The sequence below is a fragment of the Echiichthys vipera genome, assembly GCF_963691815.1.
Source record: "Echiichthys vipera genome assembly, chromosome: 15".
NCBI lineage: Eukaryota > Metazoa > Chordata > Actinopteri > Perciformes > Trachinidae > Echiichthys > Echiichthys vipera.
Window position 1 is genome coordinate 2,470,201 of NC_139840.1, and position 15,579 is coordinate 2,485,779.

Here is a 15,579-nt window from a genome sequence, read left to right on the forward strand (position 1 = left end):
CACTCTGTTGTTTCTGTGACATGAGAACACTTTTATGAGGTTTATTAAAACAAAAACGGACAAAATGCACAGAGCCGAAAAACACTCCTCCATGTTCAAGTGGACCAGTGGCGTTAAGTGGCGTGCTGGGCTGAACGCGGCGAAAAAAACCTGCCTTAAAACAGTTCAACATGTCGTCTCTTTTAACGTTTTCTCACTCTGTCCCGACTCTTCTCCGTCTCCGCCAGTGACCGTCTTCACAGAGTCCCTGCCCTCGGACAGCGGCGACAACTTGGCGTCCCAGTCGGTTCCCATGGTAACCACCTCCACCGGTATGGCTTCCGCGGCGGACGACGGAGACGAAGTCTTCATGGAGCAGGAAGGAGAGAGGTGAGCTAACCGATGCTGCTGGAGGGACGACTGTAGAGAAGCACAGGGAAACTGCAGGTTCCTGATCATAACGGTAACGTTTGTTTTGTTTGAGTTTGAGTGTTTTGTGTTTTCCAGTGCGGTGGTTGAATCCTCTTTGGAGAGCCAAACAGACGTGGAGTCGACAGCACAGCAGAGCGATGATGCAGCGCTGCCGTCGACCAGCCAGGACCCTGGTAAGCTTTTTTTTACGGACCGTGATTTAGGGCGCGCTCACACTATCCTCCCGGACCGAGACCCGGACTATAGGGTACTTGTCCCCCCTCCCTCTCCCCCCCGCGCCCCAGCCCCGTTTGTACTCACACTACCTGGGCCTCGGCCAATGCTTCTTGCTGTCCATACGTCATCACGCCGTAACACGTCACACGCATTGATCGCGTGTGTGGCTTTGTTTACAAATCTTTCCATAGACCTCGGAGTTTTTGTGCGTCTTGTCGACTGTTTTTGAATCTTTTCATCCGACCAAATCTGCAGTAAACACTCCACCTCCGCATCACACCAACGTGAACCTTTCACCACCATTGTTGTTGTTGTTAAATGTCCGCGCATGGTCCGTCCTTCTATTTACATGTCCGAACAGGCGGACATAACGCTACTGCTGTAGGGCTCGTGCGCTTGCGCGTGCACGTGCGCACGCTCGTGCTCGTACATGTGCAAACGGCTCCGCTAAAGCCCACCTATTTCAAGCGGGCCGTGGCGGCCCAGCTGGCCCCAGTTGAGCGCGGAGCGGGTGCGCTCACACTACTTAAAGGTACTAGACTTTAGCTGAAAAACCGGTTTTGGCCGCGGCCAAAAGGACAGTGTGATCACGCTCTTAAACACACAGACACACAAACGGAGCTTCCAGAGTCTAGTGTAGTGAATTTGGTTGTTGCTGTGTAAATGAATCCTGACCGAAAGAACGAGGTCGCGGGTCCAAGGAGGGGGTCTGGAGTCTCCCTTAGAGAGAGGGGGAGAAGTTCAGCATCCGTGAGGAACTCGGAGTAGAGCCGCTGCTCCTTTGTGTTGAAAGGAGCCAGTTGTGGTGGTTCAGGATCATCTGGTAAGGATGAACCCTGGGCGCCTCCCTAGGGAGGTGTTCCAGGCACGTCCAGCTGGGAGGAGGCCTCGGGGAAGACCCAGGACCAGGTGGAGAGATTAGATCTCCACACTGGCCTGGGAACGCCTCAGGATCCCCCAGTTAGAGCTGGTTAATGTGGCCCGGGAAAGGGAAGTTTGGGGTCCCCTGCTGGAGCTGCTGCCCCCACGACCCGACCCCGGATAAGAGGCTGAAGATGAGATGAGTAAATGAAATGTGTTAATCTGTCCTGATGAGAGGATCTTGTGTTCTGTCACTGAAAGTCTTTGTTTGTCTTTGTCCTTCGTTCACAGACACCAGCAGTGCTGCTCAGCGGCGCACCGTGCCCAGTCTGATCACCACCCTGTCGGGCAGAGGAACCCGTGGAGGGAGGGTCGAGCCCCGGACGCTGCTTAGCCGCAGAGGTGAGAAAAACCCTCAAACTCTCAGGGCCCGGCCACACGGGTCACAGCACAACTTCTGCACTGTTTTGGCCGACCGTCGACACGGAGGAGGCGTTACCAGGCGTCCTCTGAACCCAGGTCCCAGAGTGGGAAGGTTCAAAAACGCATTTGCAGAATAAAAACTCAGTCACTCAGAATAATGATGAAGCTGTTTATTGAAGCGTTATAAGCAGAGAGCAGCACACACATCAGTATAATATCATGCACATGGGTCACTAATGAATTCTTGATTTCAGGTACTTTCTCTCGAGGAGGAAGGGGAGGAGCCATGGGCAGAGGGGGCGTCGCCTAATGATGATGTCAGGAAATGAAAAGGCTCTTTCTTTCTTTCTTTTGTTGAACTTTGACACGTTCAGTACGCTGAGTAAATCTTCTGTCTGGTCCTGATCACTAGAGTCACACAGATATGACGGCTTTGTGTGTGCGTGATCTTTCCTCTGTTGTTTTTAGTTTTAGCGTGTTATCATTTCTGTGTCACATGTGTTCATGAGAGCGCTGTTGTTTTGTCTCTGGGTTGTTAATACACTTGATTTAATAATAAAGTTGAATAATGAGCAGCAGCGATATGTTTGTGGTCGGTCATTTAATGGCACTCAGCAGCAGTTCTGATGAGACTGCAGCGTTTCATGCTTCCTTGTTATGTTAAGGACAGCGCAGCCAAACTCTGATGGAGTTGGCGTGGAAGGGGGCGTTTTGAGCGGCCATGTTGGCAGGGCTGGTTGCCATGGCAGCGGGGCTGAGGATGGGTAAGGGTGCGGGGGCTGCAGACGGGTCAGGTTTGATCAGCGCCGGCAGGTCGCCTGAGATACGGATGCTGAAGAAGAGATCTGCAGAAAAGAAAGAAGAGTTTAACCACACAAACAAATCAGCTTCTGGGAGAGTAAAGACAAAACGACCACGTAGACAAAAATGATGACAAAGACATGCAAGATGATTAAAAATAGATGCAAAATGACTAAAAATAGATGCAAAATGATTAAAAATAGATGCAAAATGACTAAAAATAGATGCAAAATGACTAAAAATAGATGCAAAACCACCACAAAAAGATGCAAAATGACTAAAAATAGATGCAAAACCACCACAAAAAGATGCAAAATGACAAACAAAAAACTGTATCCTGATCATCATATATAGGGTTATATTAGTGTTGATGTTAAAGCAGCCGTGACTGATGAACTGTCAGGAGTGAACAGGGCGTTTCTTACGTCCAGAGAAGACGTAGTGCTCGTACGGGTCGCTCCTCAGGGGGACGGGCAGGGACAGAGCGGAGGTGACGGGGGTGGGGAAGCCCTCCAGGGACACTTTGATGTTGATGTCTCCACTCACAAGAACTGAGGTGAGAAAGAAAAGTCACTGAGTGCACGCTCAACTTTGACCGTTATCTGATTCATTAATAATAGTTTTTAATTGTTTCTCAGTTTGTTTATTAATGTTTAACACTTTTTAGGACCCTGCAGACGCCCCGAGTGCTGCTGTTTAACCAACTCCCCGGGCGTTTGAAGCAAGAGTCCCAACATGTTGGGGGTAGATTCTGTGTTCTCTGACTGACCGGCCTGACGGGTGAAACGTTTCTTCACGGAGCTGCTTGGATTCTCGCTGCAGGACGGAGAGCTGCCTGGAGGGAAGGTGAACCTCTGCATGGTGTCTCCTGGGGGACAAACACATTCACAGCATTCATCTACCTGAAAGTTTGGTTTTGTTCCTGTGATTTCCTGCTCCTTAAACGTAGTCGACTTCCGTTTAAGCGTCAGAGAAACCAGTCGTGAGGAACGTCTCTGTTTGAAATGTTTTCTCTGTTTGTTTGTGTCTTTCTCACCTTTCTTAAAGAAGTACACGGTCTCCGGTGTGCTGCCGGTGGCGGGTGCTGCCAGTGCAGCGCTGATGCTTCCTGTCAGACCCGGGAACTCTGAGGCCAGAGGTTTAGGGTAGCCCGGCTCCATCACCATGTTCCCATCGAGACGCCAGTACTGGTCCCCCTGGATGAGGAGGACAGATGGTGAGAAAGAAGGTAAGACGACTGCTAACTGGCTCGACACACCTCTGATGGAGGCTCTTTAGCAACTTTATAGAGTTTAAAAGTCATTTCAAATCATCTGTACATGAGACATTTGTGCAAATGCATGAAATAAAGAAACTACTTATTTTAAATATGTATCAGAATTTGAATTTGATGCTCCTGTAAATGTCTCTCGACACAGAAAGACTCAAAATGACTAAAAATAGATGCAAAACCACCACTAAAAGATGCAAAATGACTACAAATTGATGCAAAACCACCACAAAAAGATGCAAAATGACTAAAAATAGATGCAACACCACCACAAAAAGATGCAAAATGACTAAAAATAGATGCAAAACCACCACAAAAAGATGCTAAATGACTAAAAATAGATGCAAAACCACCACAAAAAGATGCAAAATGACTAAAAATAGATGCAAAACCATCACAAAAAGATGCAAAATGACTAAAAATAGATGCAAAACCACCACAAAAAGATGCAAAATGACTAAAAATAGATGCAAAACCACCACAAAAAGATGCAAAATGACTAAAAATAGATGCAAAACCACCACAAAAAGATGCAAAATGACTAAAAATAGATGCAAAACCACCACAAAAAGATGCAAAATGACTAAAAATAGATGCAAAACCACCACAAAAAGATGCAAAATGACTAAAAATAGATGCAAAACCACCACAAAAAGATGCAAAATGACTAAAAATAGATGCAAAACCACCACAAAAAGATGCAAAATGACTAAAAATAGATGCAAAACCATCACAAAAAGATGCAAAATGACTAAAAATAGATGTACAGAAAAGTACAGAAAGTGTAACAGTCACAGTCTCTCAGCAGCAGAAGCTGCACGACGGTTGTGGTTGTGGTTGTGGTTGTGGTTGTGGTTGTGGTTGTGGTTGTTTGTACCTTGATGACGTAGGTGTGTCCGTGGCAGTTGCAGCGCGTGAAGACGGCGTCAATGGGAGCAGAGACACCCAGAGTGTCCGTGATGCTCTGGGGACGAGCGACTGAGCGACTGACGGGGTCCACCGACCAGAGCAGCTCACCTGAAACACACAAGGGGAGAGTCCACTTAAAGCTGTGTTCTCTCTAATGTCCACTTAAAGCTGCATTCTCTCTAATGTCCAGCAGGGGGAGACTCCACTTAAAGCTGCATTCTCTCTAATGTCCAGCAGGAGGAGACTCCACTTAAAGCTGCATTCTCTCTCATGTCCAGCAGGAGGAGACTCCACTTAAAGCTGCATTCTCTCTAATGTCCAGCAGGAGGAGACTCCACTTAAAGCTGCATTCTCTCTAATGTCCAGCAGGAGGAGACTCCACTTAAAGCTGCATTCTCTCTAATGTCCAGCAGGAGGAGACTCCACTTAAAGCTGCATTCTCTCTAATGTCCAGCAGGAGGAGACTCCACTTAAAGCTGCATTCTCTCTAATGTCCAGCAGGAGGAGACTCCACTTAAAGCTGCATTCTCTCTAATGTCCAGCAGGAGGAGACTCCACTTAAAGCTGCATTCTCTCTAATGTCCAGCAGGAGGAGACTCCACTTAAAGCTGCATTCTCTCTAATGTCCAGCAGGAGGAGACTCCACTTAAAGCTGCGTTCTCTCTAATGTCGAGCAGGAGGAGACTCCACTTAAAGCTACATTCTCTCTAATGTCCAGCAGGAGGAGACTCCACTTAAAGCTGCATTCTCTCTAATGTCCAGCAGGAGGAGACTCCACTTAAAGCTGCATTCTCTCTAATGTCCAGCAAGAGGAGACTCCACTTAAAGCTGCATTCTCTCTAATGTCCAGCAGGAGGAGACTCCACTTAAAGCTGCATTCTCTCTAATGTCCAGCAGGGGGAGACTCCACTTAAAGCTGCATTCTCTCTAATGTCCAGCAGGAGGAGACTCCACTTAAAGCTGCATTCTCTCTAATGTCCAGCAGGAGGAGACTCCACTTAAAGCTGCATTCTCTCTAATGTCCAGCAGGAGGAGACTCCACTTAAAGCTGCATTCTCTCTAATGTCCAGCAGGAGGAGACTCCACTTAAAGCTGCATTCTCTCTAATGTCCAGCAGGGGGAGACTCCACTTAAAGCTGCGTTCTCTCTAATGTCGAGCAGGAGGAGACTCCACTTAAAGCTGCATTCTCTCTAATGTCCAGCAGGAGGAGACTCCACTTAAAGCTGCATTCTCTCTAATGTCCAGCAGGAGGAGGCTCCACTTAAAGCTGCATTCTCTCTAATGTCCAGCAGGAGGAGACTCCACTTAAAGCTGCATTCTCTCTAATGTCCAGCAGGAGGAGACTCCACTTAAAGCTGCATTCTCTCTAATGTCCAGCAGGAGGAGACTCCACTTAAAGCTGCATTCTCTCTAATGTCCAGCAGGAGGAGACTCCACTTAAAGCTGCGTTCTCTCTAATGTCGAGCAGGAGGAGACTCCACTTAAAGCTACGTTCTCTCTAATGTCCAGCAGGAGGAGACTCCACTTAAAGCTGCATTCTCTCTAATGTCCAGCAAGAGGAGACTCCACTTAAAGCTGCATTCTCTCTAATGTCCAGCAGGAGGAGACTCCACTTAAAGCTGCATTCTCTCTAATGTCCAGCAGGGGGAGACTCCACTTAAAGCTGCATTCTCTCTAATGTCCAGCAGGAGGAGACTCCACTTAAAGCTGCATTCTCTCTAATGTCCAGCAGGAGGAGACTCCACTTAAAGCTGCATTCTCTCTAATGTCCAGCAGGAGGAGACTCCACTTAAAGCTGCATTCTCTCTAATGTCCAGCAGGAGGAGACTCCACTTAAAGCTGCATTCTCTCTAATGTCCAGCAGGGGGAGACTCCACTTAAAGCTGCGTTCTCTCTAATGTCGAGCAGGAGGAGACTCCACTTAAAGCTGCATTCTCTCTAATGTCCAGCAGGAGGAGACTCCACTTAAAGCTGCATTCTCTCTAATGTCCAGCAGGAGGAGGCTCCACTTAAAGCTGCATTCTCTCTAATGTCCAGCAGGAGGAGACTCCACTTAAAGCTGCATTCTCTCTAATGTCCAGCAGGAGGAGACTCCACTTAAAGCTGCATTCTCTCTAATGTCCAGCAGGAGGAGACTCCACTTAAAGCTGCATTCTCTCTAATGTCCAGCAGGAGGAGACTCCACTTAAAGCTGCATTCTTTCTAATGTCCAGCAGGAGGAGACTCCACTTAAAGCTGCATTCTCTCTAATGTCCAGCAGGAGGAGACTCCACTTAAAGCTGCATTCTCTCTAATGTCCAGCAGGAGGAGACTCCACTTAAAGCTGCATTCTCTCTAATGTCCAGCAGGGGGAGACTCCACTTAAAGCTGCATTCTCTCTAATGTCCAGCAGGAGGAGACTCCACTTAAAGCTGCATTCTCTCTAATGTCCAGCAGGAGGAGACTCCACTTAAAGCTGCATTCTTTCTAATGTCCAGCAGGAGGAGACTCCACTTAAAGCTGCATTCTCTCTAATGTCCAGCAGGAGGAGACTCCACTTAAAGCTGCATTCTCTCTAATGTCCAGCAGGAGGAGACTCCACTTAAAGCTGCATTCTCTCTAATGTCCAGCAGGGGGAGATGACGTTCAAATAGCAGCGTGGTTCACCATTAGAGTCTCTGGACGTGACCATTTGAAACAACACACACTGACACTGACCTTTAAATATCAGCATGGTCCCGTTCCTCAGAGCTGTCAGTCCATCGATGGGAGACTCGTTGCATAAGTTCACATCAACGAGAGGTCCTACACACACACACACACACACACACACACACACGTACAACTTTACTTATTGTAATTCAAAGGTGTAGTTTTAAATCTGTTATATTTGTAAAGACAAAAGGCGCTGAACACCCACGAGGACCCCTGCACGTACCTGTCCCCGCTCCCTCAGGACCTCCTTCCACCACAGAGAGACCCAAGGCCTGGGCTACGTCCTGCAGGGTGCTGGGTCTGGGCCTGGAGCCTAACCCTAACCCTGGGCCACCGAGACCTGGGAACGAAAAGAAAGACAAATCATTATCGTCAGGTCAAATGTGAAATATCTAAATACACAAGAGCGATCAGTGACCTTGACTGGGTCCAGCTGGAGCCACTCCTCCAGGTGACAGCACCAGGTGGACACTGACTTCACCGCCAGCAGCACCAGGACCAGAGGGGCCGGCCAGAGGAGCACTGCCGCCCAGAGACGGAGCACTGTGGCTGGGCAGAGAGGAGCCAGCGGGTGCCGGTGAGTCTGGAGCTCCACCGTGAGAGTAAGGGACAGATGCCGGCAGCAGAGCCACGGGGACGTCACGCACACCTACAGGAGACAAAGGGGAGAGGAAAGGTTTTTATGTATTTACACAAAACATCTTTAAAAAAGGAGGAAAATAATTAATGTTTCACACCATGTTGTCGAGGACTGGCTGCTGCAACAGGAGGGGCGGGGCCAGAGGCCGTCAGGGGTCGTTTAACTGCGACAGATGATGCAGAAATAGGTTTTAATGCTTCGTAGCTTTGGTTCAATCCACCGATGCATGAACACGAGACCGAAACACTGTTTGACTGTTATGTTTAAAGTAACTTTGAGTTTAATCTGCAATTGAAAACTGATGCTGTTGTAATTTGATGCAGTGGAAACTTCTCAGCAACATCTACCTGAGTACCATTCTTCACTCTCACTGTTGGAGAATCTCTGTCGCCCCTTTTCTGATTTTCTCTTTCCTGAAGAGAAGAAAAGGATGAAAAAGGGAAATGTTTCAGATGTGTGAGGAGGGAAACAGCTGTTATCCAACATCAGCGTCAAGCTTAAAAACATCCTGGAATCCTGAGAAGCTGCTCGTCCAAACCTTTATGTTTCCTCTTAGTGCATTTATTATTAATTATTTCTCATCTCATCTGCAGCCTCTTATCCGGGGTCGGGTCTCGGGGGCAGCAGCTTTAGCAGGGGAACCTAAACTTCCCTTTCCCGGGCCACATTAACCAGCTCTAACTGGGTCCCCTCCTTCTTTCTTGTTTACCCATTTGGGAAAACCATTTTCTTTCATTGCCACACATACTCCAGCGCTGCAGCGTGGTCTGGCTGCACAAGTTCAGATAAACTAGGATTAGAAGATCAGATATATTCCTTTATTAGTCCCAGAAAGGGGAGTTCACATTCTGGGTTTAAACCAATCACAGTCATCCAGGGCAGCAATAAAGTCCATAAAAAGACGAAGAGAACGAAACGAACCAAAGAGACGCTAAATGACCACGGAGAGAAAGAAAAGGTGTCTAAAAACAGATGCAAAACCACCACAAAAAGATGCAAAATGACTAAAAATAGATGCAAAACCACCACAAAAAGATGCAAAATGACTAAAAATAGATGCAAAACCACCACAAAAAGATGCAAAATGACTAAAAATAGATGCAAAACCATCACAAAAAGATGCAAAACCACCACAAAAAGATGCAAAATGACCAAAAATAGATGCAAAACCACCACAAAAAGATGCAAAATGACTAAAAACAGATGCAAAACCACCACAAAAAGATGCAAAATGACCAAAAATAGATGCAAAACCACCACAAAAAAGTTGCAAAATGACTAAAAATAGATGCAAAACCACCACAAAAAGATGCAAAATGACTAAAAATAGATGCAAAACCAGCACAAAAAGATGCAAAATGACTAAAAATAGATGCAAAACCACCACAAAAAGATGCAAAATGACTAAAAATAGATGCAAAACCACCACAAAAAGATGCAAAATGACTAAAAATAGATGCAAAACCACCACAAAAAGATGCAAAATGACTAAAAATAGATGCAAAACCACCACAAAAAGATGCAAAATGACTAAAAATAGATGCAAAACCACCACAAAAAGATGCAAAATGACTAAAAAATAGATGCAAAACCACCACAAAAAGATGCAAAATGACTAAAAATAGATGCAAAACCACCACAAAAAGATGCAAAATGACTAAAAATAGATGCAAAACCACCACAAAAAGATGCAAAATGACCAAAAATAGATGCAAAACCACCACAAAAAGATGCAAAATGACTAAAAATAGATGCAAAACCACCACAAAAAGATGCAAAATGACCAAAAATAGATGCAAAACCACCACAAAAAAGTTGCAAAATGACTAAAAATAGATGCAAAACCACCACAAAAAGATGCAAAATGACTAAAAATAGATGCAAAACCAGCACAAAAAGATGCAAAATGACTAAAAATAGATGCAAAACCACCACAAAAAGATGCAAAATGACCAAAAATAGATGCAAAACCACCACAAAAAGATGCAAAATGACTAAAAATAGATGCAAAACCACCACAAAAAGATGCAAAATGACTAAAAATAGATGCAAAACCACCACAAAAAGATGCAAAATGACTAAAAATAGATGCAAAACCACCACAAAAAGATGCAAAATGACCAAAAATAGATGCAAAACCACCACAAAAAAGTTGCAAAATGACTAAAAATAGATGCAAAACCACCACAAAAAGATGCAAAATGACTAAAAATATATGCAAAACCACCACAAAAAGATGCAAAATGACTAAAAATAGATGCAAAACCACCACAAAAAGATGCAAAATGACTAAAAATAGATGCAAAACCAGCACAAAAAGATACAAAATGACTAAAAATAGATGCAAAACCACCACAAAAAGATGCAAAATGATCTCAAAATAGATGCAAAACCAGCACAAAAAGATGCAAAATGACTAAAAATAGATGCAAAACCAGCACAAAAAGATGCAAAATGACTAAAAATAGATGCAAAACCACCACAAAAAGATGCAAAATGACTAAAAATAGATGCAAAACCAGCACAAAAAGATGCAAAATGACTAAAAATAGAAGCAAAACCAGCACAAAAAGATGCAAAATGACTAAAAATTAGATGCAAAACCACCACAAAAAGATGCAAAATGAGTAAAAATAGATGCAAAACCAGCACGAAAAGATGCAAAATGACTAAAAATAGATGCAAAACCAGCACAAAAAGATGCAAAATGACTAAAAATAGATGCAAAACCAGCACAAAAAGATGCAAAATGACTAAAAATAGAAGCAAAACCAGCACAAAAAGATGCAAAATGACTAAAAATAGATGCAAAACCACCACAAAAAGATGCAAAATGACTAAAAATAGATGCAAAACCACCACAAAAAGATGCAAAATGACTAAAAAATAGAAGCAAAACCATCACAAAAAGATGCAAAATGACTAAAAATAGATGCAAAACCAGCACAAAAAGATGCAAAATGACTAAAAATAGATGCAAAACCAGCACAAAAAGATGTTTAAATACTCATAGGCATTTGTTTGGTCGTTGACTTTATTGGTTATTGCCTTGTGCGGTGAACAGTGTCGGGTAAATGATGGTTAGTTGTCATTGATGGATGCTTTACCTGAAGCTGCAGCCCTCAGAGGCTGTAGAGTCTTGGTGGGAGGAAACGATGCATCTGTGGACAGAGAGACGCTCATTAAGGATATTTTGTCCATTCAAAACCTCTTTAAGCTTCATTGTGTCTTTAAACTGCACTTTAATTGTGTTGTTTAGTCCCAGTGAGGCTCGTGTGTGTTGCTGTAGTTGTGGTTGTAGGTCATTACCACACAGCCGGTAGTCACGGCAGCAGGTGTTGAACTGGACACACTCGGCATCACACTCACACACTCGCCCGCGCCTGAACGCCTCACCACAGCGACCCACACAGGACTGAGCTGAGAACATCAACAGAACATTATCAGCACAGCAGATCACGTGTCAACACACACACTTAACCGCTCAAAGTCTCAGATTTAAAGCTGCACTCGTCAATTTCAGCACCTCAAAAACAGACTGGGACACAATGAATGTTTAAACGAACTTATGATGAATTTAGGAGAGAATGCTTTAAAGAAATCAAACCAATCGACTTAAGAGGCAAAAATACTTAACAAATCAAAACAATGAGATAAATTGGCTTAAAAGCTCCAAGAAACCAAAACAATGAGGTAAAAGGGGCTAAAAACCTCCCAAGAAGTCAAAACAATGCGGTAAAAGAGGCTAAAAAGCTATAAAGAAACCAAAACAATAAGCTAAAGGGGCTAAAAACCTCCCAAGAAGTCAAAACAATGAGGTAAAAGGGGCTAAAAACCTCCCAAGAAGCCAAAACAATGAGGTAAAAGGGGCTAAAAACCTCCCAAGAAGTCAAAACAATTAGTTAAAAGGGGCTTAAAACCTCTCAAGAAGTCAAAACAATGAGGTAAAAGGGGCTAAAAACCTCCCAAGAAGTCAAAACAATGAGGTAAAAGGGGCTAAAAACCTCCCAAGAAGCCAAAACAATGAGGTAAAAGGGGCTAAAAACCTCCCAAGAAGTCAAAACAATGAGGTAAAAGGGGCTAAAAACCTCCCAAGAAGTCAAAACAATGAGCTAAAGGGGCTAAAAAGCTATAAAGAAACCAAAACAATAAGCTAAAGAAGCTAAAATACTAAAAGAAGCCAAAACAATGAGGTAAAAGAGGCTAAAAACCTCCAAAGAAACCAAAACAATGAGGTAAAAGGGGCTAAAAAGCTCCAAAGAAGCCAAAACAATGAGTAAAAAGGGGCTAAAAAGCTCCAAAGAAGCCAAAACAATGAGGTAAAAGGGGCTAAAAACCTCCAAAGAAACCAAAACAATGAGGTAAAAGGGGCCAAAAACCTCCAAAGAAGCCAAAACAATGAGTTAAAGAAGCTAAAATACTAAAAGAAACCAAAACAATGAGGTAAAAGGGGCTAAAAACCTCCAAAGAAGCCAAAACAATGAGTTAAAGAAGCTAAAATACTAAAAGAAACCAAAACAATGAGGTAAAAGGGGCTAAATATGGTGAATCCTCAGTAATGCTTTCTATATTAGAATCTTTTTTGATGCCTCCTCATCATAATTCACACGGACGAGTCGATAACATGTACTGGTGTGTGTCTGGACCGCAGATCTGGACCGCAGATCCGGACCGCAGATCTGGACCGGTTGGGTGTCAGACCGGTTGGGTATCGTACCGCCGGTGCAGGTGGCCTGAAAGTCCGGGCAGCACTCGTTGTGCTGCAGGCAGCTGAAGTCACAGGAACACTGGCGTCCTCTGGTGAAAACCTCGCCACAGCGGCCGACGCAGCTGCCTGAAGAGAGAGAGAGAGGAGACCTTTATACACACACACACACGCACACACGCACACGCACACACACACACACACAGGACCTATATACATGCAGTTAATGGAGAGATGTCAGAGCGAGGGGGCTGCCAATGGATCAGCAACGAGCAGTTGGGGATTCGTTGCCTTGCTCAACTGCACCTCGGCAGTGCCCAGGTGATGATCTGACACCTCTCCAGCCACCAGCCAACGCTCCATTCATGGTCCACACAGGGACTCGAACCGGCGACCCTACGGTTCACTGAAACTAACTGTAGTTAACTCTAGAATTGGTTGACAATGTAAAACATTACTTAAACCTTTGCAGCGTCGTATCCGTGCAAAACCGGTGCACAGAAATTCACCATCAGCTCTGCTCTCAAGCACTGGGCTTGAACTCTAAGGGCGCACTCACACTGTGCCTCTGTACCGTGCCCAAGCCCGTTTCACGGCTCAAGTCTGGTTCCTTTGACCAGTGTGAGGCAGACACAGAACAGTGCATCAGAAAGAAACGACGTTAAAGGTTAAAGAAGCATGTGTGCGTACCTGGTCCAGCAGCTGCAGCGTAGGTCACAGCGAGGCCGAGCAGCAGAAGCCACAGCGACGGTTTCATCCTCATCATCTTCATCATCTTCATCATCATCAGAGACTGTGAATGAGATCTAGAGAGACAGTTTTAGAGAGAGAGAGAGAGAGAGAGAGAGGGAGAGAGGGAGAGAGAGAGAGAGGTTTACCTTCTCAGAGTGTTCTCCCACCTCGTCTGCTGCTCTTATATACACGACAGAGGACACTTTAAATTAGCATCACGCGCTCATTCTCACTCTCACGCCCGCGGACCAATTAAATAAACCGGCCAAGACGTATTTAAACTTCCTACACTCGCAATAAACGCACTCCTACGCCCTGTTTTAAGAGCAGACATGACATGGAAGCATTACCTCAGTTTTCTTTTTTAATGAAAAAAGCCTGTTTAATACTTCTCCTTTTTAATTCTTGTTGTTCTTTCATATTCCACGTTTTACAGAATCGAACCGTTCCTCGGTCTCGCCGGTGACCGTTCGTTTAACCGCAGTAGCACAGTGTCACAGTGTTGTTGTTCCTCTTGTGAGGTCTGCGGCTGCACCCACGGGCCACTTTACCTCCTACCTGTCAGCCAACTTCCAGGGACGAGGTGTTCCAGCCAGCGACACTGATGTCATGTGGTTTTGACAATTATTTGGTGCTGTTTCAATTGTTCAGCTCGGTCCTTGAGTCACACAAAGCGTCTACGTGTGAGAGAGAGGAAGAGGGGGAAGAGGAGGAAGAGGGGAAGAGACGAAACGAACGAGACGCGTCGCTCTGGTTTTGTCGACGTGCATCAGACTTCTTACTTGTTGATTTATTCTTCTCTGCTGTTGTTGCACTAAGATGAGTAAAGATGAGTAAAGATGAGGACTGAAGTCTAAATTTGATTTGGATCAAAGCCCAATATCGGTTCTGCAGATCTGACGCTGTTCGAATCCCCTCTGTGTGTGTAGAGTTTGAAGATGTGCGATGTGTTCGGTAATCTGCAGCGTTCACGGATGGATTAGTGAACGGGCAACGACACGTTCAGGGACCGATAACGTCGATACAAGGACTGAAAATAAACAACGACCATGAGGAGATGATAAGTGACTGAGAATAGATGCAAAACCACCACAAAAAGATGCAAAATGAGTAAAAATAGATGCAAAACCACCACAAAAAGATGCAAAATGACTAAAAATAGATGCAAAACCACCACAAAAAGATGCAAAATGAGTAAAAATAGATGCAAAACCACCACAAAAAGATGCAAAATGACTAAAAATAGATGCAAAACCACCACAAAAAGATGCAAAATGACTAAAAGTCGACTCCTTTCATCTGAGGGCGCCCTCCCACTGTGCCTCCGTCCTGTGCCCCGTGCTTTAGGGTCCTTGTCCCCCCCTCCAGGCCCATTTGTACTCACACTACCTGGGCCTCGGAGAATGCTTCTTGCTGCCTATACGTCATCACGCCGTAACACGCCACACGCATTGATGACGTCATGGCGATGCGTGGCTTTGTTTCCAGATCTTTCCGTAGACCTCGGAGTTTTTGTGCGTCTTGTCGACTGTTTTTGAATCTTTTCATCGACCAAATCTGCAGTAAACACTCCACCTCCGCATCACACCAACGTGAACCTTTCACCGCCATTGTTTGAAATGTCCGCGCATGGTCCCTCCTTCTTTTTTCTACGTCCCAACAGGCGCACAGGAAATGACCTCAGAACCGCCGTAGGCCTCGTGCTCGTACACGTGCAAACGCGCTTTACAAAAGCGGACGGCCCGCTGGCCGCAGTTATGCGCGGAGCGGTTGCACTCACACTGGTCAAACGCACTAGGCTTGACCCTAAAAACCTGTTTTGGCGCGGTGCAGAAGGACAGTGTGAGTGCGCCCTGAGTGTCTTGTTCCTACGTGGACAGAGTGGGGCCCTCTGAAAGGTCTGTGCCCAGGGGCCC

At 45.2% G+C, this 15,579-nt stretch overlaps 2 protein-coding genes across 3 annotated transcripts in view; one reads left to right on the forward strand and one right to left on the reverse strand.

Annotated features, from left to right (window-relative positions):
- The window catches only part of LOC310957568 (nucleoprotein TPR-like), a 30,308-nt gene extending 28,010 nt beyond the window's left edge, over positions 1–2,298 (forward strand). For both annotated transcript variants that reach the window (XM_083928187.1, XM_083928188.1), the window contains 4 exons: positions 228–369; positions 487–584; positions 1,780–1,890; positions 2,166–2,298. In XM_083928187.1, the coding sequence (XP_083784313.1) occupies positions 228–369; positions 487–584; positions 1,780–1,890; positions 2,166–2,221 (407 nt within the window). In that variant the 3' untranslated portion in view covers positions 2,222–2,298. The remainder of the gene's footprint in view (positions 1–227; positions 370–486; positions 585–1,779; positions 1,891–2,165) is intronic.
- Positions 2,073–13,803, reverse strand: prg4a (proteoglycan 4a). The gene is made up of 14 exons (XM_083928189.1): positions 13,622–13,803; positions 12,944–13,060; positions 11,536–11,646; positions 11,334–11,387; positions 8,574–8,639; positions 8,324–8,389; positions 8,005–8,235; positions 7,810–7,926; positions 7,590–7,676; positions 4,860–4,999; positions 3,749–3,908; positions 3,482–3,580; positions 3,138–3,263; positions 2,073–2,756 (listed from the first exon to the last, which is right to left on the reverse strand). Exons 1-14 carry the CDS (start codon positions 13,716–13,718, stop codon positions 2,572–2,574), a joined length of 1,656 nt encoding a protein of 551 aa, XP_083784315.1. The 5' UTR covers positions 13,719–13,803; the 3' UTR covers positions 2,073–2,571.
- Positions 13,804–15,579: the final 1,776 nt, after the last annotated feature.